This window comes from Patella vulgata, chromosome 5, assembly GCF_932274485.2.
Source record: "Patella vulgata chromosome 5, xgPatVulg1.2, whole genome shotgun sequence".
Taxonomy (NCBI): domain Eukaryota; kingdom Metazoa; phylum Mollusca; class Gastropoda; family Patellidae; genus Patella; species Patella vulgata.
Window position 1 is genome coordinate 2,831,643 of NC_065883.2, and position 23,444 is coordinate 2,855,086.

The 23,444-nt window shown below is 35.8% G+C and overlaps 1 protein-coding gene across 1 annotated transcript; it reads left to right on the forward strand.

Annotated features, from left to right (window-relative positions):
- Positions 1-326: 326 nt before the first annotated feature.
- On the forward strand, positions 327-23,325 carry LOC126821015 (uncharacterized). Its single transcript, XM_056100882.1, has 23 exons — positions 327-402; positions 1,525-1,568; positions 2,357-2,384; positions 3,261-3,320; positions 4,066-4,133; positions 5,212-5,267; positions 6,356-6,380; positions 7,299-7,327; positions 7,926-7,981; positions 8,903-9,117; positions 9,758-9,819; positions 10,625-10,786; positions 11,194-12,597; positions 13,284-13,534; positions 14,330-14,425; positions 15,403-15,512; positions 17,047-17,131; positions 17,684-17,800; positions 18,945-19,032; positions 20,179-20,283; positions 20,741-20,780; positions 21,492-21,638; positions 23,148-23,325. Exons 2-23 carry the CDS (start codon positions 1,531-1,533, stop codon positions 23,323-23,325), a joined length of 3,420 nt encoding a protein of 1,139 aa, XP_055956857.1. The 5' UTR covers positions 327-402; positions 1,525-1,530.
- The last annotated feature ends 119 nt before the right edge of the window (positions 23,326-23,444 follow it).

The window sequence follows — 23,444 nt, forward strand, 5'->3', positions numbered from 1 at the left end:
TAGGGCTCATTTTGGTGAAATACACAAAAGTAACACGGCAAATTTGAATTATATTTTCCAGTACGTGGTATAAATTACAATGAAAGACCCCCATCAGGGGGTGACTTACTCGCGTCAAATTCCAAATTATTGGCCAAATCATGGACATATTTTTGTTAATAACGCAGTAATTAACATCAAAATCAAATCAATACAAGTTTTATTGTTTAGATTATAAAGATTCGGTTAGCTAGTGTTATTCTAAGCAAACAAAATATTTAATGTATTCCCAAGCACTGTTTGTGAGCTAATCGGGTTTATTGTTTACCGGATATTTCTAGGGCGCATGCGTGAATATATGGCGGACACTTCGAATGTTTTGTTTTGAAAGAAAATTTATTTTCTCATCGTTTAGATACGACCGTATGTTACCTATTTAAACATATTTATAATTTATTTATTGTTATGTTTTTCACACAAATCGTAGGCTCCGAAATTATCGTAAATCATAAACGTTAGATTTAACGATTCTGTCACTCATTTCAGTATGAATATCAATGGTTATGATGAGTAGGCTATCCAATTCACTCACAAAACGTACAGTTGTAGACTGTACGGTATTATACAAATTAACTAAGTCATTAGTGTAGGTCTATCACTTTTTAGTGGTGTGGGGAGTGGCTAAGATAACTATCCTACCTATTCTGTCAATTCACCAGAATCCATTCCATTTGGACTTGGGAGTGGACCTTATTTATTTGAATCACACTCAGACTCAGAGTCTCAGCGTACAAGTTGTTGACTTACTAGCGTACAACCCAGTACAGGGATCTAAAATTTATGTTAGTTTGATAGGTCTTGGCATACTGCAAAAAACATTTTGGTCAAGATGTTGGTCCATGTATCAATAGACTCAATAGTTGGACAGTGCATTCACAATTAAAACCAATTTCGTCAGAGAGAAAGAGAAATGGGGCTTAATACTTAATGTCCACTCAACACAAACTAGGTCATTTCGTGATTAACATATGGTGCAATTTTATTTGAATAATTCACTTGTTAGTAGGAATCTTTAGCAGTGGGAGGAAACCAGAGAAAACCCAGAGGCTGGACAGACGACCCTACTTCTTGTCACATACAACCAGGGAATCGAAACCACGCCAGTTGACTCAATGACAAACCTTATGATACAATGCGCACGCTAAAAATAAGTCTCCTTTTTAGTTGAGCATTAGCAATTTTGACAGTCGGACATTGACAGACAGTTGCTTGGCTTGTTGATATACCTCGTCGGGTCATGTAGTTGAAATAAACCTTGGCATAGAAACATAATTCATATAGTAAGCTGTGGTGGCTTGATGAGGACAGCTGTCTAATCATTTGGATGAAACAAAAAACAGAGGTCCCGTGTTCACATAAAAGAAACCTGTATACCGTTTGTCTATCGTCATTTGCCCAGTCGGTGCAGAAAAGTGGAATTTCAAACCCCATTTCATAATTCATATGTAGACTGTTAATGAGTATCATTTTGTATTTTATTTTTAGGAAAAAATGTATGAAGAAGAAAATGACCAACCTAAAGGCTTGGGGTAAATATTCTCTTTTTTTCATGCTAGCATCCAAGGTGCCAAAAGGGGGAATTTAAATGCCGGTTAAATGATTCCCCGTCTTCAAATATTTGTATTTGAACAGTCAACCCCAATATATCTTTCCTTCTGTTGGTACTCGCTGACTAACCTGAATGCCCTGGATTCAGTCTCTGTGTTGACCAAGAAATTATATTTGGATTTTCCTGTCTGGGTTGGTTTTGTTGCAGGATGAAAGGCCTGGTGAGAAAAAGAGAATCTAGTGCTCCGGGTGGTACAAAACAAAGAGATCCAATTTGCAGAGAGAAACTGAAGAAGGGTCCTGACAAAATTTCCCTCATAGCACACTGTATGCAAGCTATTTTGTTTCGTTTTTTACAGTTCAAAATTTCGTTTTACTTGTCTTTACTACACTCTGATCTGGAAGAGTTGTTATATAACCCGCTTTCTGGTTGATGTGAGAGATTAGCCAATGAAATGGTCTGTTGCAGTGAGTTCTGGGCGTGCGATGCACGGAACTGAGGGTATCCTGCTAGAAACATCAACACTTATTGGTTGATGACATGTCTATCATCTTAGGCTCAAAAACTGCTTGTATGACCCCTGACGTGACTTCCCACTACAACTGGTCAGATCTTCATGTAGTAGAGGCCATCGAAAGTATAAAAAAAGTGAAAGGAAATATAGATCTGTATTTTAATCCGATTGGTACTAATGCTATAAATCATTGTCCATGTTATCTATTTATCAGTTGGCTCGTTGTTTATTAATTGTGAAATATTACATTACAGGAAAAAAGATGGACGGCGATCATCAGGGGTAATTAATTTTTTAAATTTTTTTTACACCATTATTTGTTTTTTGAAAGATGTCATTCAAATGACCTTTAGTTTGACAATAGAAAGAGATCAGTATAGTCAAATATCTGAGAAATTTTAGGGGGGCGGGGGAATTTTATCTGTCCATTTGACTAAAAATTTATACACAGTGTTTTAAACCCATTGAGTTTCCTCAATTTTCGGTACATGTAACATGAACAGCTAAAGTTATCTGATTTATCGGTACATTTTTTATTTGATGAATCAGTAGACGTACTGGTACATGTTTGATTTGATTAGTCAGTAAACATACATAAATATAAAATTGTTTTATATTGGCGCTAGCAAGAACTATTAATTTATTGGGTTTCAATATTAATTAAAAATGTGATATCTTCAAGTGCTAAGATGTATAGTTCCCATGCTATACATCATCTCACTAAATCTCGGAGTGACAAAGGACAGTGACGTAGAATTAAATATGATAACTTCTACATGTGTGCAATACTCTGATGATATAGAGAGAGAGAGAGAAATGGGGTTTAACGTCCACTCGACACAAACTAGGTCATTTCGGGACTAACATATGGGTTAATTTTATTTACATAATTCGCTTGCGCGTAGGGGTCTTTAGCAGTGGGAGGAAACCGGAGGACCCGGAGAAAACCCACGAGGTTGGACAGGCGACCCTACTCCTTGCCACGTACAACCGGGGATTCGAAACCACGCCAGTCGACTCAATGACAGACTGTATGATACAGCGCGCGCACGCTAACATTCAGCCATCCACCCCCCCCCCCCACCCCCCCGATGATATAATTAGCTGTTGTGAGTATATGTTTTATTGCCTAACAACCTGTTTTTGTTTTTGTTTTAGATATTAAAAATCAAAAGATCATGTTTGACAGAACTGGATGCCACCCAGGTTCAAGAGAGGGTAAGTGTATTTCCATATGTTTCCATATATTTTTTTCCCATATAATTACTTTGTCTAATGTAACCAGTATGGCCAATGTAACCAGTATGGCCAATGTAATCAGTATGGCCAATGTAATCAGTATGGTCAATGTAATTAGTATGGTCAATGTAATCTAATTTAATGACTTGTCAATGTAATCATCATTTTCAATGTAATCACACCATTAATGTATGTAATCACTATTGTCAACATGTAATCCCGATGGTCCATGTATTCATTATGGTCAGTATAAATCACTTTAGGTCAATGAATTTTTAGAGTGCTGTATTTATAGAATAATTGATATTTATATTTATTTAGAATTTAAAGTGATGTATTTATAGAATAACAGCTTTCTATATTAAATGTATTACATGTAATTGTTATCCCACTGTCTACAATATCACCCTAGCTGGAAGCAGACTAACGAACGAACCGATTATTACAGTTTCAATCGGATAGCTATAATATTGTATTTATTTAGGGTGCTGTATTTATAGAATAATAGATATTTATATTTATTTAGAGTGATGTATTTATAGAATAAAAGATATTTATATTTATTTAGAGTGATGTATTTATAGAATAAAAGATATTTATATTTATTTAGAGTGATGTATTTATAGAATGAAAGATATTTATATTTATTTAGAGTGATGTATTTATATTTATTTAGAGTGATGTATTTATATTTATTTAGAGTGATGTATTTATATTTATTTAGAGTGATGTATTTGTTAATGGTAAAAGAATATCAAGACGAGTCAGTTTTGCTGAGAGATGTAGTATCAAGTAAGTATACTATGCGCCGTCTGCATAAGAAAATATCTTAACCAACCATGACAGCTGAAACACAATCGTTGTGTTTAGTTATGTCACAATTCTACTCACACCCCCTCCATTTTTAGGACTGACATAACTGTGACAGAACTCAATTCTGCGTCACTTGATTGCAATCTGCCATTATGTTTTTATACACCCAACGGATCCATTCACTTGATCTGATATGTGCGTTTTGTTGTTTGTGCTGTCTATATTGTGTCCTGATTGAGGGAGGGCTCATTTTAAGAATGTATTTGTCGTTACTGTCCATTTGCCATGCATATTGAAACCAAAGTAAATTCTTAGATTATCTTCTGCCAATTACTTTTCTGTCGTTTAGTTGCAGAGTCTGTTGTACGTTTAAACCTCTCAATGTTCCCAAAACTGCCTAAACAATCGATCAAGAAATAACAACCGCTCTCTAACTAAAGATTTCAGACAATAATCTGTCGAGTGCCAGTAGATGATGCTCTGACATTTTTGCCCAGTGCTCGCCTCATGTGTGTTTTTCAGAGAATCCGGTATTTTTCTTAAAAGATTGGGCATCTCTACCTTCTATTTAAACCATATTTGCCATACTTTTATTGGAAATAACTACCCTATAAATACTTTTGTGAGAATGTATCTTTAAACATTGTTTTGGTTAACACGTTTGTGTTGTATCATAACGTCTGTCATTGAGTCAACTAGCGTGGTTTCGATTGTACGTGGTTGTATGTTAAAAGGAGTAAGGTCGTCTGTCCAACCTCATAGGTTTTCTCGGGGTCCTCCGGTTTCATCCCACTGCCAAAGACCCCTACATGGAAGCGAATTATTGAAAAAAAATTGAACCATATGTTAGTTCCGAAATGACCTAGTTTGTGTCGACTGTCGAGTAGACGTTAAATCCTCTCTGTCTCTCTCTCTTTCACTCATATAAAATACTTAAGCCTACTTGAGAAAAAGCTATTGTCTAACATATGTCGAATTGCTTAGCAACCTAATTTTATGTAATATTTCCACATATTGGTTAACATGAATCAATTTAATTTTTTTTTTTTTTTTTTAGAGAATTCCCAAAACATTCACCAAGAGTATGGCAGGACAGCCCAGATACTAAAAATGGTACTGTATTCTTTACATTTCTTAATTTTACTCGCATGAACCCGGAATTGAGCAAGACATCATCGCAACCATCTTGAAATCTTGACTTCACATCAAAAATAAAAGCGCAGTTGTCCAAGGAACAAACATGCCAAGTTTCATTTCGATCTTACTTGAATTGGTGCATATTCCCGAAACAATGGCTCGAGAAATCTATCTCTGGCCATTGCTGGATTGACTTTTGATACTTGAGCTTTTGAGGGAGTGTGTCTATTCTTCCCGTTCAATCAAATTTATCCCAAGTACAGCAACATGACAGCCCTTTTGACAGCGAAATTTGAAATAAAATTGAAGAAACGGTAGTCCCGAAATGACCTAGTTTGTGTCAAGTGGACTTTATACTCCATTTCTCCTCTCTGATCCAGTAGCTTTGTATGACCGTTCTTGAACATTTGAAATCGTTTCAGGTCAGGGCCCTGTTTCTCAAAATCTTAGCTACAGATAAAATCCAAATTTTAGTAGATACTTCAATTTTGATTGGCTAAGCACTAAAATCAATCTCCAATTAAATTACTAAAATTTGGATTTTTTCTTAGTTAAAATTTCGTGAAACAGGCCCCAGGTTTCTGCTTGTTAAACAGTTGCAAGTGTTGGCAACTTCTTAGCAACTGAATTTGGACTCATGTCGATGGCGATTATGTAACTTTTAATTTATTTATCATGTGATCATCAAAATGGCGAATACCTTACTATTTTATTATCGACATTTGAAAAGTAGATGCCTTCGTTCGCTTCCATTTTTCCTATTTATTAAGTCACATGTTTCTTATCGTTTGATGTTATTTCCATGGAAATGAGTTGATGCCATTTGTAAGAGGGCTTACCGCTAGTTGAATCAAGTTACAGAGAGTTAAACATGGACAACTCGCTTTATCTGACTGGAACTAGCTGCTTTGAGTTATAAGAGTAAGTGGTGCTCAGGTTTCAGTTGAAGCCAGTTGCTCCCAGTTACCGAAACGCCAGATGATCTTAGTTGTAAGGTTGATATAAGTTCTTCTTTAAGAGTTTCAAAGAGATTTAAGAACTGAATTGTGTAAATTTTATTTCAGATAATGCAGATGATACTGTGGAGTTGTAAGTACTAGGTTTATTTATAAAACATCACATCTCATCAAGTGTTCTATTAATAATTAGTTCTATTAACGAGTTTTCTATTAATGATTAGTTCTATTATCAAGTTTTCTATTAATAATTAGTTCTATTATTAAATAGTTCTATTGACATGTTTTCTATCAATAAATAGTTCTATTAACAATTAGTGTTCTATTATTACTATTAACAAGTTTTTTTTATTAATCATTAGTTTATTAACAATTGCACATTTTAAAGCATGACAAAAAAGTCTTTAATTTAAACTGTTGTTATCCCTCTAAAAATGGGTCAAGCCTGACAAACTTGATTTATAGCTACTTACAGTACATTTATGACATCAATTACAAAATCTAGGGGTCACTGTGGCTAAGTGGGTAAGACGCTGGCTTGCTAGCCTGGAGATCGCGTGTTCGATCCCTGCATTGGCAGAGAAAGTTCATCGTGATTTTGACATGGTTTCCCCGTCAGTGATGCAGGAAGGTTTGCCTGACAAGGACAGCTGTCTAGTCTTTTGGATGAGACAAAAAAATCGTTTCCTGTGTAAATATTGATGTGCACGTAAAAGATCCATTGGCAGTTGGAAATCGATATAAGAGTAGTCATAGTGTCACTGCCTGAGCAAAATTTCCCTCATAGCACACTGTATGGCGTATGCCTGTCTTCATTACACCAATCGAAGCAGAACAGTAGGACGTTAAACCCCATTTCATTTCATTTATAACAAAATCTAGTAACGTAAAAAATTTACTGGAAAATTATTCCTGATTCCATGAACACTTCACAGCTTGTCTGTTTTTCTGTGTAACACAAAATAAACTACAAACACAAATTGAGGTGATTACAATGTCTGATTGTAGACAATAGTTTTCATCAATAGAATCATGTTTTTTATATTTCCAGAACGGAGGATGATGTTGGACATATATCAGGTAAGAAGTTTATGTTCTTCCTTAGCAACTATCAATCTTAATTTTTATTCTAATGTTCTTAACAAAATGAATATTTTAATAAAATCAGTAAAGATACGAAAGTCTAAATACAGACTAGTAAATACTAAATCAATGTTAATTGAAAAGTTACAGAGCTTTTCTATCAATGGGAGGCCGGGTTGGATGGCCGAATGGTTAACATGTGCGCGTTGTATCGTAAGGTCTGTCATTGGGTCAACTGGCACGGTTTCGAGTAGGGTCGCCTGTCTAACCTCGTGGGTTTTCTTCGGGTCCCCTGATTTCCGTCACCACTGCTAAAGACCCCTACGTGCAAGCAAATTATTGAAATAAAATAGAACCATATGTTAGTCCCGAAATTACCTAGTTTGTGTCGAATGGACGATAAACCCCAGTTCTCTTTCCCTTGTCTTTAGTCCGCTGTGTTTAAATTATACTTTGATGAATGGAATACTCTAAGGCCTCTCTTCATCCAAATCTGGCAGTGAATCTGTATCTTTACTAACCAACGATTGGAATAAACATATTGATTTTATTTTCCGGAGCTAAAACAATTAATTAATATGATATTATATTTCAGGTCTGGATCAACTATTGAAAGGTCCAATACAAACTCTCTCGGCTAACGATTCAATGGTTCGTATGATTTACTTACACTTTCATTAATTATTTTTCATGATTTTGTGAAAATTTCATTAGTCGACAGCTACAACCAAAAATAAATTTTGATTGTCACTAATGTTTCTGTTTTTGTTAAACTTTTCAACATGTGAACTGTGATTGAAACGTGTTTGTTCGAGACGTCGATGATCTTCACTGCAATTGACGTTACTCAGCGCGCCAGGCTGCGCTCTTTATCAACGCATGAGCCGAGTGATCCAACTCCTACCTATGGTTGTACGCTTTTGCTTTCATTAAGTCTGATGGCCGCCGAAAACAATGGCCCGTGTCAAAGTGTTTCCATCGTAATTTAAGTTTGCTATTACATGAGATTACTGCACTTTCAAATAGAAACTCATCCATCTGTCCATCTGTCAAAAAGGTCGCACGAAAAAATTTGAGTTTGAAAAATTTACCTTTTGCCGACCACCTGTAACACAGCAGACTGAGTTTCCATGCCACTAGGTTCATGTCTAGTTCCCTGTTATCGATGAAGACAAAATAATTTATACAGAACTAATAGCACTATAATACAGGAAGAACAGACATCCATTTGAAAGTAGAATAACAGATGTCACCTTTGGTATATCATTTCTCAAGAAAGAGGAGACAAATTTTATTTCAGTAATTAACTGGAGGACCCGGAGAAAACCCACGAGGTTGGACAGGAGACCCTTCTCCTTGTCACGTACAACAGGGGAATCGAAACCACGCTGACTAACTCAATGACAGACCTTATTCAATGCGCACACGCTAACCATTCGACCACCCCCCAAAAGTAGAACCAAAAATGTCACCTTTGGATGTCATTTCTCAGGAGAGTGGAGAACCATGAACCTATGATGAAACTCTCCATTAGTTCCATGTGTTACTGTTTGATTTATTTTTATTTATTAGAGTTATGGTCTCCAGGTTCCCGATCATTTATCTGTATTGAACAACACACGATTAGATGTGGAGGATATGGACATGACAGCTTGTTGTGGTGATATGTCCGTTCGTCATGACAACCATAATACTAGTATCCTAGCAACATATCAACAACCAGCACCACCTCCAGAGAATAAAATAACAGCTTTGTCCTTTTTATCACATCTGGCATCAGGAATGGAGTAAATATCAATCAATTTTATTTTATGTATAACCCCAGGGATCACAGAAAACAAATCTTTATTAAAGCCCCAACCAAAAATAGCATTCAATATAGTGATTAAAGCCCAAACATGCCAGAATAAAGGTTAAATATCAAGATTAAAGCCACAACATGCCAGAAAAAAGGTTACATATCAAAATTAAACCCCAATGTGCCAGAATATAGTTTAAATCCCCCGCTACATGTCAGAATGAAGGTTAAACATCGAGATTAAAGCCCCAATGCGCCAGAATACAGGTTAAATATTTATGTTTTAAAGACCCGAATGTGTCAGAATAAATCTCAAAATAGAGGTTGAATATCGAGATTAAAGCCCCAAAATGTCAGAATAAGGGTTAAATATCGAGATTAAAGCCCCAGAATGCCAGAATAAGGGTTAAATATCGAGATTAAAGCCCCAAAATGCCAGAATATAGTTAGATATAGAGATTAAAGCACAAATGTGTCAGTAGAAAAGTTAAATATAGGGATTAAGACCATATAAATAATCACAAGTACTTTTATTAAAGGATGTATTGGTTGTCCATGAATAATATTTCCGTGTTTTTGTTGTTTCCAATCCCAGTGTTTGATTAATTGTTCTGCATCTTTGGTTGTAGTGTTTCCAGTAATGCAGTACCTGAACCTAGACGACGTGGTGCTGGCTTGATGTTTGATGCAGGTAAATTATGAGACCAACATGTAATTTTATAATCTCGTCTTAAGCAGTGGGAGCAAACAGGAGGACCTGGAGAAAACCCACAATGGTTGGACTTGCAACCCTACTCCTTGTCACGTACAACCAGGGAATCAAAACCACGCCAGTTGACTCAATGACAGATCTTATGATCCAAAGCGCAGGCGTTAACCATTCAGGCCACCAACCATTCGGTCACCCAAACCACCCAGATTGTTTTGAAGGATTGTATAATAATTTGTAAAAAGGAAAAAATCTGACATATGTACCATAACTAAATACTTTTAAAAACAATTAAATTACCTTTCAAGTGGGGAATCGAAATCACGCCACTTGACTCAATGACAGACCTTATGATCTAAAGAGCACATGTTAGGCCACACTGATCAGCAGTGAATATTCACTAGGCCGCGACAATCACTGATAAGGATGACATCGATGCGACTTAATGAGCCACAAATATTACCTTTTTTCCTCCGACAAATTAAATTCTAAAACATTATTTTTATGTATTAAAAAAATAAATAAAGACATTTGAAGTATTTGTAGGTAAAAGTTATTTCCTATTTAGTGTAAATGGGTATTAAAATGTGTAAAAGGCTCCATTCAGCCCCAACAAGTAAGGTCTTATGTAAGCAATGCACACGCCATTAAGCCAATGATTGCCGCTGATGTTGAAGGTAGTCATCTTTTACAGAGATATTAGAAGACTTTTGTAATCCTCTGTGAAACAGATTGATGTTAAGCCTGTCCCCAATCTAATCTCTAATCATGAATTTGTTTTATTTAGATGATGATTTCGGTGAAATAACGGCAGGTTTTACAGGAATCATTGGTGCAGCCCTTGCAGAACAAAATGAAAATCAGAATAACCACGGTCTTGTAATTCCGACCAATGAACGTGAAGCCAGTATGGAAATGACTGACGTTCTGCCGACCAACATAATTCCAGGTACAAATGTCATGGCTACTGTGAACTGTGATATGTTGATAATAATAACTGAAATACCATATTTTATTCTAATTGTGAAATGTTGGTGGTGTTTCTTTTGTTTCTTTTTAAATCTTATTTTTGAGATGTTTTATATACCTTAGAGTTGTTATGGTTTTTGATTCATGATATTTTTATATTGGACTTTACCATAATGTAATAGCGCCATAGAGCAATACAATATTGGATTATAGGCGCTCTATAAATAAATTATTATTATTATTATTACATTAGTACAGAATATAAATGGTTCTGATTCCAGGATGACACAGTTCCTTCATTGATGTTTCTCAATAAAAAAAATAAATTCTATACCATCTAAAGAATTATTCTGATAATTAATTTGTGTTTGTATCAAAATATTTCAGGTCAGAACTCAAATCCTGCTTTGGTCATACCAACTATTCAACTTGCATCTGACAGCGACGCCAACATGGAACTGACGGAAGTATTACCCCAAAACCCAACCCTTGAAAAACGGCAAAGTTTAGCAGACATAACGTCAACAGTAAGGTTTTCACAAAGTGAACCTGGGGCCAACATGGAGCTGACCGATGTACTCACCAAAAATTTGATGTTGGACAAGAGACAAAGTCTGACTGACGTAACTCGTAGATTTTCATCGGGTGTATCGGCAAACATGGAATTAACGTGCGTGGACGGCATCGCAGATTTGACCAATCATTCTGACAAAGAAAATATTCAGATATCAATGGGATTGATAAATCCTGTTTCCGTTCCTCCTGCTTCAACCTTTGTTCCGCCAATCAGTGATGATAAAGAAAATAAACATCTTCTTTTTGATGTTAATTCCAAGCTAGATCTATCACTATTTCTAAATAAGGACGAAGAAGAAGATGATGAAGTTTCTTTCAAGGACAAAACTGCCGAAATCTCTGCTGGTTTAAAAACAAATAAAAAATTAATTGAATCTCAAATGAATGTAATGCCGCAGGTCAGCTTAACGCGAGATGCAGAATCAGTCATAAATTCTCAATCGAAATCGTCGTTTGACAATTCAACTTGCGTTACAAATCCTTTAGTACACTTAGAAGTTCACGATAAGAGTCTTTACACAAAAGCGGAAGAGAAATTTAACCAGTTACATAAACCAGCTGCTCAGTCAGCGGGTCTTTGTTTTGGAACCTCGGCCATGGATTTGGATTTGGACTTCAATGTCACCATGAACACGACGGACGCTAAATCACCGAATGCATCACAATCGAAAGACAGTCAACTTCGTACTTCCATTGTTATGGCAGAGAAACCAATAGCTAAAGAAGCTGTGCCAAAAATAGAAAAGTGCGTTGTTGATAAACGTCCATCTGCAAGATTGCCGAGCTTGTCAACTGTCTCACATGCTGATTTTAGTGGAATTGACATCCTTGATGTGGATACGCAAAATGACGTCTTTCTCTCTCAAGACAGGAAACCAGAAGAAAATGTGGCAAATGAAACTGAAAAAACAGAAACCAACCCTAACATTACTCGTTCAACGTTTGATCTGGTTAGAAAGGAGAACCCAAGTCTAAAACGAAGACTTCAGAGTTTGGATGCCACGCAAGCTGAAGCGAAGGCACGAATCAAGCAACATAGAACTGATTCGCTGTCTAAATCGCAAACATCAACACATGAAAATACAGGAGAAAATATGGAAGTAAATGAACAAGAAGAAAAAATGGCGACAGTAGAACCTGCTCAAGTTGAAAAGTGTGTTGAAATGACATCAGACGGTCAACAGCTGAATCGCGATACATCCAGTGTAAAGTCAGGTAATAAAAATATTGTATTCACATGAAATTTCTCCCCATTTTTAATTATTTAATATACTGTGATATTTGTTTTTATTTGTGTATATGAATACTTTATGTGATATCCTAACTTTAATTTGTCTCATACTATTCACCATGTGTTTGGCGCAATATATCCGGGTTGAAGCTGATGTGCCATAAAACCCTATTTCATTCTTTCATTCATCCATGTACTCTCTGGAGGCTAAAAGATGCTGTCGGAGTTATGACCCATGATCACTAGAAAAATTTTGTATCCACTCTAGGACCTAAAGTTATCATCCGATTGTCTTGAATTTCATACACAGTCGTTCTTTTTCAGGAGGGGGGGGGTGGGGGGGTGGATCGATGGCCGAATGGTTAGCACGTGCGCGCTGTATCATAAGGCCTGTCATTGAGTCAACTGGCATGGTTTCGAATCCCCGGTTGTATGTGACAAGGAGTAGGGTCGCCTGTTCAACCTCGTGGGTTTTCTTCGGGTCCTCCGGTTTTCTCCCACCGCTAAAGACCCCTACACGCAAGCAAATTATTGAAATAAAATTAAACCATATGTTAGTCCCAAAATGACCTAGTTTGTGTCGAGTGGACGTTAAACCCCATTTCTCTCTCTCTCTCTCTCTTTCAGGAAAAAACCTTAAATATAAAATCCATTTCTTTCCTTATTCTAGTTTCACCAAGTACCGATTTGGATATCGATGATGAACCAATGCCGGAAGCCATGTTGAAGACAGATGTTACCGTAACAACAACCTTGTCACATGATGTTAAAAATGGCGACCGGGTAGATCATCAGTCGACCAATAATACCTCAGATGTCAATACTAGTAACACTGTTTCCGTGACACGGACTTCAACATCTAATAATTCTTCTATATCTCACGGCAGTTCCAATAGTAGTTTGTCTTTCTCCATGTCTAAGGTCAGATATTGTTAATTGATAATTTAATGGGGGTGGGGGGGAGGGGGGCGACTGAATGGTTAAGACGTGCGCTTTAGATAATTAGGTCTGTGTAAAACTGTCTTCATTCGACTGAAACAGAAATGAAATAGAATTTGACGTATTACTGTTCTTGGGGTGGTGGGCACGCTATATCATAAGGTCTGTCATTGAGTCAACAGGTGTGGTTTCGATTTCCTGGTTGTACGTGACAAGGAGTAGGGTCGCTTGTCCAACCTCGTGTGTTTTCTTGGGTCCTCCGGTTTTCCCCAACTGCTAAAGACCCCTACATGCAAGCAAATTATTGAAATAAAATTGAACCATGTTAGTCCCGAAATGACCTAATTTGTGTTGAGTGAACGTTAAACCCCATTTCTCACTCTCTCCCTACTGTTCTGCTCCAACTGAGCTTATGATGACGGGCATACAGTGTGCTATGAGGCACAGCGGCAATTATCCATGTCACATGTCATAGGTAGGCCTACACAAACACTCTTAAATTGTTTTGGTCTTTATTTTGATCCACATCAATATCGAGATATAAAAAGTTTCATTTCTTCAGGACTAAAAATATCAATTGATCCTGTTGTTTTCTTGGTAAATATTGACCTGGTTGTGAATCGTGATATGAATTGCAATTCATGTCATATATTGACTGCAGTGACAATACCCACTGGGGTTCTTCAGTTTCCTCCCACTGCTAAATCAAAATGTGCCCTGTGTGAATGAATACTATAATGTTATAAATATATACCATCTCTGTTTGTGTTTTTATAGTCTATGTGTGGTCCATGGACGTTTGATATATTCTGTGAGAAGATGTCTATTAATTATATTGAGGCAGCTAGAAGAAGTAGTCTTGTTATCAGAGAGGTAAATTTTATCACTTCTTTACTAAATATTGATAGATATGTTCATATATTATAATGTAAAGGACCACCATTTTAACTCTTTATAAGTTTTAACTTAAAGGAGGCAAGCCTCTAACTCAGTAATATCCACAGTCTTCGACATTGCAATTACAACTTATTGGTCAATTTAAATCAACATTGATGTTGTTATCTTACCGTGAAAAGATGGGCTTCTGATATCCAATATTTAAGACAAAATGAAAATTTTAAAATTGGCGCACGAATTGCATGCTAGAATGGTTTCGTGCACCATTTGTAATGAAGCGACTCGATGAACGAGGCTAAACATATCCCACAGGAGAATACTACTGGTGTAGACTGGAATAACCAGACGTGAAAGACTGCCATTCAATTTGGACTCTTTGCATATGTCACCGAACATAATTGATTAGAAATTACAGTAAAAACAGAAACGGTTGAATGTAATGAGTTTATATACATTGATATTACATTATTATATGTTAGAATAGAGCAGAACTAGAAGCCAAATGGGTTGTTACTTGTAATCAGATTTGAGTGTCTTGTAAATGATTTCATTTTCGAAAAAAAGTAAAAATATATGCAACCCTCGTTGACACCCCGGACAACTTAGCTGCTGCAGGTGTATCTTTTGTTGCCGAGCAACCTATATTTGTAATTTTTTACAACTATAATTGTTTACATTCGAAATTGTTCACATCTGTAATTGTTTACATGTATTTGTAATTGTTTACATGTATTTGTAATTGTTTACATGTATTTGTAATTGTTTACATGTATTTGTAATTGTTTACATATATTTGCGTTGTAAATTGTTTACATATATTTGCGTTGTACATTGGTTCCATATGCCGGTATTATAATTGTTTACGTAGCCATTATGTTGTAATTGTTTACATGCCATTATATTGTAATTGTTTACATAAACATGTTGTAATTGTTTACATTTGTTTATTTCAGAAAGTAAACCTAGAAGTTTTACAGGAAGTTTTGGCAGCTAAAGTAATTAAAGTACCGGAATGTGAAATATTAGATTCTATGATAGAAACAGTTGAACAGCGTAACAAACAGTAGGTCTTTTATAAAAAGTATTCTATAGAAGAAACAGTTGTAACAGTATTCTATAGAAACAATTGTAACAAAAGGTATTCTATAGAAACAGTTGAAACAAACAGTAGGTCTATTATAAACAATTTAGAAACAGTTGTAACAAACAGTTTAGAAACAGTTGTATCAAACAGCTGGTCTGGTATAAACAGTATTCTATAGAAAAAGTTGAACATTGTAACAAACAGTAGATGTATTACGGTTTCTAATAGTAATAATATTAGAAACAGTATTCTGTAGAAACAGTTGTGAGAAACAATAGGTGTACAGTGTTTAGATTCTAATGATATTACAAACAGTATTCTGTAGAAACAGTTGTAAAAAAGCGGTAGGTTTATTATCTGTACAGGGTTTAGATTCTATGATATCAGCAGTTGAACATTGGAACAAATATTGGTAGTAGTGAATGGACATAATACTAAGTAATCAATTAATAGTACAGACTCTACAGAGTGACATTTTTATCAGGATTATATAGTCTTTATAAAGCAAATGATACAACATCCTCACACAGAGATCCATCCACTTCAGGGGGGTTGGATGGCTGAATGGTTAGCGTGCGCGCGCTGTATCATAAAGTCTGTCATTGAGTCGACTGGCGAGGTTTCAAATCCCCGTTTGTACGTGGCAAGGAGTAGGGTCGCCTGTCCAACCTCGTGGGTTTTCTCCGGGTCCTCCGGTTTCCTCCCACTGTTAAAGACCCCTACGCGCAAGCAAATTATTGAAATAAAATTAAACCATATGTTAGTCCCGAAATGACCTAGTTTGTGTCGAGTGGACGTTAAACCCCACTTCTCTCTTTCTCTCCATCTTCTTCATTCCTTGAGAATAGATCTCTGCCCTAAATTACCGCCATATCCAAATATTAGTATACTGTTTTGTAACGTGATTTCTTTCAGTTTCACAGAGACTAAATAAACATGTAACAAAATTCTCAAAGTATATTGTTTCACATCTGGCATTCACACAAAGAATAAAAAAATTATTCATTTCCATTAAATGGAAGCAGAATAAATACTTCTCAAGATTTTCGAAGTTTACTAAGTGTTTTCGACTAAAATCGTCGATTTAGGACTTTAAAATGTCGGTCAACTAGCTTAGTGTCTGTTCTTAAGCGGAGCTAACTGTAGGCAGACAGCCTAAGTTAAGAACGATGATACAATTATGATGAAATTATGGGACATTAACAAAAACTTCAATAATGATGATCAATCAGACATGCCTGAAAGAATGAAATTGGTTTTAAACCAATAATTGGATCTGTTGGTTTGCCTCTGGGAAAATTTTTAAAATATTAGTATACTGTTGGGGTACCTAATGACTCCCCACTCAGCCTGTTAACGAAAAGTTTAAAATGTGGTCAATTTGTTATAGAGTTAACGAAAAGTTTAAAATGTGTTCAAATTGTTAAAGAGTTAACAAAAAGTTTAAATTATGTAAGATTTGTTATTCTAGAGTTAACGAAAAGTTTGTAATGTGTTAAATTTGTTATTATAGAGAGAATGATAAATTGGAGGAGTTGAATGCTGAAGTCAGTAAATGTGAACCCCAGTTGTTCGCTTTGGTCAGAGATGCACCTCAGGTTCGTGTTTTTATTGTACGCCCATGTTGCGATTGGTTGTAGATTGTCGTCACTCCCGTCTGTCGGCTACAATTCCTTGTGAATGATCTAGAGACTAAAGTTATAATAAAAATGAAAATAAGACAACTTGTCTGCGATATCACCTTCGGTGGAAGCGGACTTAAACATTAAGATCAGCAACATAAATGAAATGAAATGAAATGTGGTTTAACGTCCTACTGTTCTGCTCCGAACTGGGCTACTGAAGACGGGCATACGCCATACAGTGTGCTATGAGGGAAATTTTGCCCTGACAGCAGCACTATCGCCTACTCTTATATCGAATTCCAACCGCCAAGGGATCTTTTACGTGCATTCCAATATATACACGGGACCTCGGTTTTTCGTCTCATCCAAAGGACTAGACAGCTGTCCTTGTCAGGCCCTCCGTTCTGCACCGTTGACAAGGGGTAACCACGTCGGGCAACATAAATGGCTTAGCTGCTGTGGGTGTATGTTTCGTTGCTTCGCAACCTATCTTACATACAATTTATATATTGTTTATATTTTTAGCGAGGTGAGTTACATAAAGAGATAGTTGGTTTATCTCAGGCATGTAGACGACTGGCGAAAAAACAGTGGAAAAGTTTACGCTGTGAAACCGAGAAAACTTTCCATCAAAGATTAAAGGTAAATCTAAATTCAATTTATTTTTATATGATAAATGATAAGTAATTGTGGTAAATGATAAGTAATTGTGGTAAATGATAAGTAATTGTGGTTAATGATAAGTAATTGTGGTAAATGATAAGTAATTGTGGTAAATGATAAGTAATTGTGGTAAATGATAAGTAATTGTGTGGTAAATGATAAGTAAGTGTGGTAAATGATAAGTAATTGTGGTTAATGATAAGTAATTGTGGTAAATGATAAGTAATTGTGTGGTAAATGATAAGTAATTGTGGTTAATGATAAGTAATTGTGGTAAATGATAAGTAATTGTGTGGTAAATGATAAGTAATTGTGGTTAATGATAAGTAATTGTGGTAAATGATAAGTAATTGTGTGGTAAATGATAAGTAATTGTGGTTAATGATAAGTAATTGTGGTAAATGATAAGTAATTGTGGTAAATGATAAGTAATTGTGGTTAATGATAAGTAATTGTGGTAAATGATAAGTAATTGTGGTAAATGATAAGTAATTGTGTGGTAAATGATAAGTAATTGTGGTAAATGATAAGTAATTGTGGTAAATGATAAGTAATTGTGGTTAATGATAAGTAATTGTGGTAAATGATAAGTAATTGTGGTAAATGATAAGTAATTGTGGTAAATGATAAGTAATTGTGGTAAATGATAAGTAATTGTGGTTAATGATAAGTAATTGTGGTAAATGATAAGTAATTAAAGATACATTATGGGAGATTCGGTAACGAGTTGGCAGTTCTCACTATAATAGTTAAACACTAGATAATGTAAAGGCAATATGCTGATAATTTCATTCAAATTGATCCTCCCGGTTTATGTCTTTCATGTTCTCAATAAAGGTCTCAATTATGCTGATCTTCTGTTATCTGTAGTGTTAAACGACATGAGTTAGAACGTCAAACAATTTTAACAAAAGGGGGGATAATCTGGATAGAATCTTGGAAAATGCTAAAAAAATAAATAATACAGATAATTCGACTGATTTTGATGGTGGTCATCCCGTGAATGGCGGTAGTCTGCCAATTGACGTCGTGAGTTAGAACGTCAAACAATTTTAACAATAATCTTGATAGAATCTCGGAAAACGCTAGAAATATAAATAATAAAGTATAATAATAATTATAGGTAGAAAGTGTAGAATTAGAGAAAGCTGTTTCAGAGATATTGGATCATACAACAGACATGGCTCAACAATGTACTGATGTAGACAGAGGTAATATATATAATATATATCATATAAACAACAATGTACTGATGTAGGCCTAGGAGCCACAGGGAGAGGGGAGAGAGAAAGAGGAATTGAGAGAGGGGGGAGAAAGAGATGGGGTTTAACGGCCACTTGACACAAACTATGGCATTTTGAGACTAACATATGGTTTAATTTTATTTCAATAATTCGCTTGCGCGTACGGGTCTAAAGCAGTGAGAGGTAACCGGAGGACTCGGAGAAAACCCACGAGGTTGGACAGGCGACCCTACTCCTTGTAACGTACAACCGGGGAATCGTAACCACGCTTATGATATGTGTTGAACTTGAAAGTTCATCTGGATTTTCCTGCTTGGTTTTTCATTTGTCAGTGGTGCAACACAGATAGCTCGGAAAGGACAACATATAGTCGTTCGGTGGATGAAAAACCGAGGTCCCATATTCACATTGACGTGTACTTGAAATAACTCTTGACAGATATAAAGTTGAGCCACAGTCTAGGCAAAATGTCCCTCATGGTGTACTGTATGTCGAGTGGATGTTAAATTCACATATCTATCTCTGTGTTCGCTACACATGCAGATCTACTTTATTTTCTCTCCCATTGGTTGAAATATGGGATGGAAGCCAAGTGATCAGTACAAGATTTGATAGAAATATAACGACTGGTCAATCTAAATAAAATACAGATCTATATTTCATTTTGCTTTTTTTAATACTTTCAATGGCCTACACTACATGAAGATCTTACAAGTAGTACTGGAAGGCCGTGTCAGGGATTGTATGAGCGGCTTTTGACCCTATGATGTCAGACATTGATTAATTAACCAACCTTTGACGTTTCTAGTCACCAAGAAGTCGCCTTAACAGACCGTTTCATTGGCTTAGCACTCAATTCGACCAAAACGCCGGTAATATAACAACTCTTCCAGATCTAGTCGCCATGAAGTCGCCGTAACATTGGCTTAGCACTCAATTCAACCAAAACGCCGGTAATATAACGACTCTTCCAGATCCTTGTGCAGTAAAGACAAGTAAAACGAAATTTTGAACTATAAAAAACAAAATGAAATAAGATCTGTTTTTTAATCAGATTGACTACCAGTATGTGAATGTAAATCAACGTTATTTTTATTGTTTGTTTTATTTCAGTTCACATGGATATTGATAAAGAAATAGCCCGTTTACAAGCTCAACCTAAAGCTGATTTGACAGAAAGAGAGAAAATTGAAAAACGTCAACATGATTTGAAAAAAGGTAGGCCTAGTATTGATGAATCAACATTACTGGGCTAATGAAGACGGGCATACGCCATACAGTGTGCTGTGAGGGAATTTTGCCCGGACAGCGGCACTACAGCCTACTCTTATATTGACTTCCAACTGCCAAGGGATCTTTTACATGTGGTTTAACGTCCTAATGTATACATGGGGCCTTTATTCCGTCTGATGCGAAAAAAAAAACAGCTGTCCTTGTCAGGCCCTTCATCCTGCACCACTAACAAGGGAAAACCACGTCGGAAAAATGCAGGGATTAAACATGCGATCTCCAGACTAGCAAACCAGCGTCTTACCCACTTAGCCACCGTGGCTCCCAAAAGTTGGGTATAAAGTAAGAAATGCCACTGTAAGGGCAAAATGCTGTTATTTCACATTGGAACAATTTCTTGTATAATTGTCGCAATATTTTAAAGTCTTTGTGGTTTTTTTTTCAGTTATGGAAGAGAAGAAAATAAAACTGGCAGAAGTTGAAAGGTAATTTACTTGTTTTTAAAAGTATTTAGTTATGGTACAGGTATCAGATTTTTTCCTTTTTACAAATTATTATACAATCCTTCAAACCAATCTGGATGGGGTGGGTGGCCGAATGGTTAACACATGCGCTTTGGATCATAAGGTCTGTCATCGAGTTTTGATTCCCTGTTTGTTCGTGACAAGCAGTAGGATCATGAACAGGAGTAGGGTCGCCTGTTGTGGGTTTTCTCTGGGTCCTCTGGTTTCCCCCAACTGCTAAAGACCCCTATGCGCAAGCGAATTATTGAAATAAAATTGAACGTTGTGTTGGTCCCAAAATGACCTAGTTTATGTCATGTAGACGTTAAACCCCATCTCTCTCTCTGTCTTCAATCAGTCCTGCTTGGAACACGAAGCTAGTTGACGGACATTTTAATCCTTACTTCAAAGATTTTAGTTGAAAAGCACTAAGTATTATGAGAATGATTTATTCCCCTTCCATTGAATGAAATTGAAATTGTTTATTTAGTCTTTGTGTGTTTGACAGATATTGGCATGTATAGGACCATATTTTCAGGGATTATGGCCCCTAATTGTAAGAAAATTGTATTTTTAGCTTGTGGACACTCTAGAGGTCTATTTTAAAAACCGTTTAAATATATCACCGTTACACCATAATGCAGGTGAAATAAAAAACAATGGATGCTAGGAAATTTTAACTTTTTTTTTCAGTGTGAAGATGAAGAAGGAAGAAGAGTTATCAGAAATACAGAAAGATCTGCAAAAACTTGAACAACGAAATCATCACGATCATAATAAACTTGTCGATCATCATGCTCAAGTTAAACAACTCAAATTAAACTTACAACATCAGGAAATGTAAGATATTTATAACAGTTTTAAACGGGGCTGGCCAGGCTGCGGGAGCCATGCTCAGGCCACGAGATCACAAAGCATTCTCAGACTTAAGTTAAGAATTTAGTCAACTTTCAATCACTGGTTATAATGAGAAATATCTTTGATCCAGAAACACAAAACTGTGAACATAGTTTCTTATTCATGTATTTGATACATTAAAACAACAAAAGTTTTATAATGGGCTATATTTTAGTTAAAAGGAGAACAATTTTGAGTAAATTCTTAACTTAAGTCTGAGAATGCTTTGTGAACTTGGGTTCTGGCCGTTTGAATTGGGACTCACACTGGTTCCAATCCTATTTTAGAAAAATTATCTGGCTAAGAATTTATCTCACGTTCTTGCTATATAGTCTTCCTTCACTGGTCATAGCAGCTGGTCATCGTTAGTTGCCAATAGTTACAGCTAAGTTGTTCAAATCCTTACCAACAAAAAACCTGTCTCATCTGTTAACAAAATGTACAAGATCTTGTCGCCTAAATAAATGTTCTAGACCTCGCCCACTAAGAAAGAATTTCAAGAATTGATATCTCATTCCCAGGCGTATTGAAATTGAACTTGAAGATCATTATACTTATAATCGGCCTATTTCTTTAGGACTTAAATGTTGTATGAATTATTAATTAGACATTTATTAACTTACCAAGGCCATAATCAACTCTCAATGCCATCAGATGCTCTAGATTTAATAGAATTGGCAGTTAATGATATAATTTAACCCGTTAAGCGAGACGTTTTTAAAACGTTAAATACCCCCTATTGTGTAATTAATTTGACGAAGTGACGAAGAACTATGTACTATGTTCTAAGAATAGGTTGGGGAAAATACCTCCAAGGCGGCATATTACGCACTACACACAGTGAGTGGCAGTTGTCCAGGACGTTATATAACGACCTACGCACTTAAAGGTAAAAATGGATAATCAAGACATTTTTTATTATCGTAACAACGGTAGCAATGACAATCATGACTACACTGTAATCGATGATAACTCCACTCAGAATGAAGTAATTTGAGTAAAATTTTCAACATATTCCTTTTTTATTTTGTATTTTTGAACGATTATAGTAGCGCGAACTGTCAGCTCTTTATCAATCTGATTCAAATACAGATCTATATTTCGTTTCGTTTTTTTATACTTTTGATGGCCTACACTACATTAAAATCTGGCAAGTTGTACTCGAAGGTCGTGTCAAGGGTCATACAGGCGGCTTTTGGCTTATCCTTCACTTCAACCAAAACGCTAGTAATATAACAACTCTTCCAGATCCTAGTGTTGTGAAGAGAAATAAAACGAATTTTGAACTATAAAAAACGAAACGAAATAGGATCTGTGTTGTAATCAGATTGACTCTTTATCTAAATCTTACATAATGTATCCTTAATAAATACTGTATCCTTAATAAATACTGTTTATTCTTTTACTTGATGTATCCTTAATAAATACTGTTTATTCTTTTTACTTGATAAGATTACATTACTGGTGTATACTAGAGGAGAATTATACAACAAGTCAAGCTACCTTCCTCTTTCTACAAGATACCATCCAATTTATCGTAGATTATAAAATAACCGATAATCAACATCAAATACGTGGAATAAAAATACAGTCTCTTTTACAAGGTAACAAATTTATACACAATGTTTAATTTCATGAGGGGGTTGAAGGGTCTATCCTGTGCACGGGGGGTGGGTTTGATTACCGATTGTTAAGCTCGTGCACGGTGTGTCATAAGGTCTGTCATTGAGTCAGTTGGCGTGGTTTAGA

Excerpts from the sequence above, each read along its gene's own strand:
- LOC126821015 (XM_056100882.1), top strand. The coding sequence starts at position 1,531 with ATGTATGAAGAAGAAAATGACCAACCTAAAGGCTTGGG. Across the intron at positions 2,385-3,260 it reads ATGGACGGCGATCATCAGGG|ATATTAAAAATCAAAAGATC; the intron begins GTAATTAATTTT and ends TTTTTGTTTTAG. Across the intron at positions 7,328-7,925 it reads TGATGTTGGACATATATCAG|GTCTGGATCAACTATTGAAA; the intron begins GTAAGAAGTTTA and ends ATTATATTTCAG.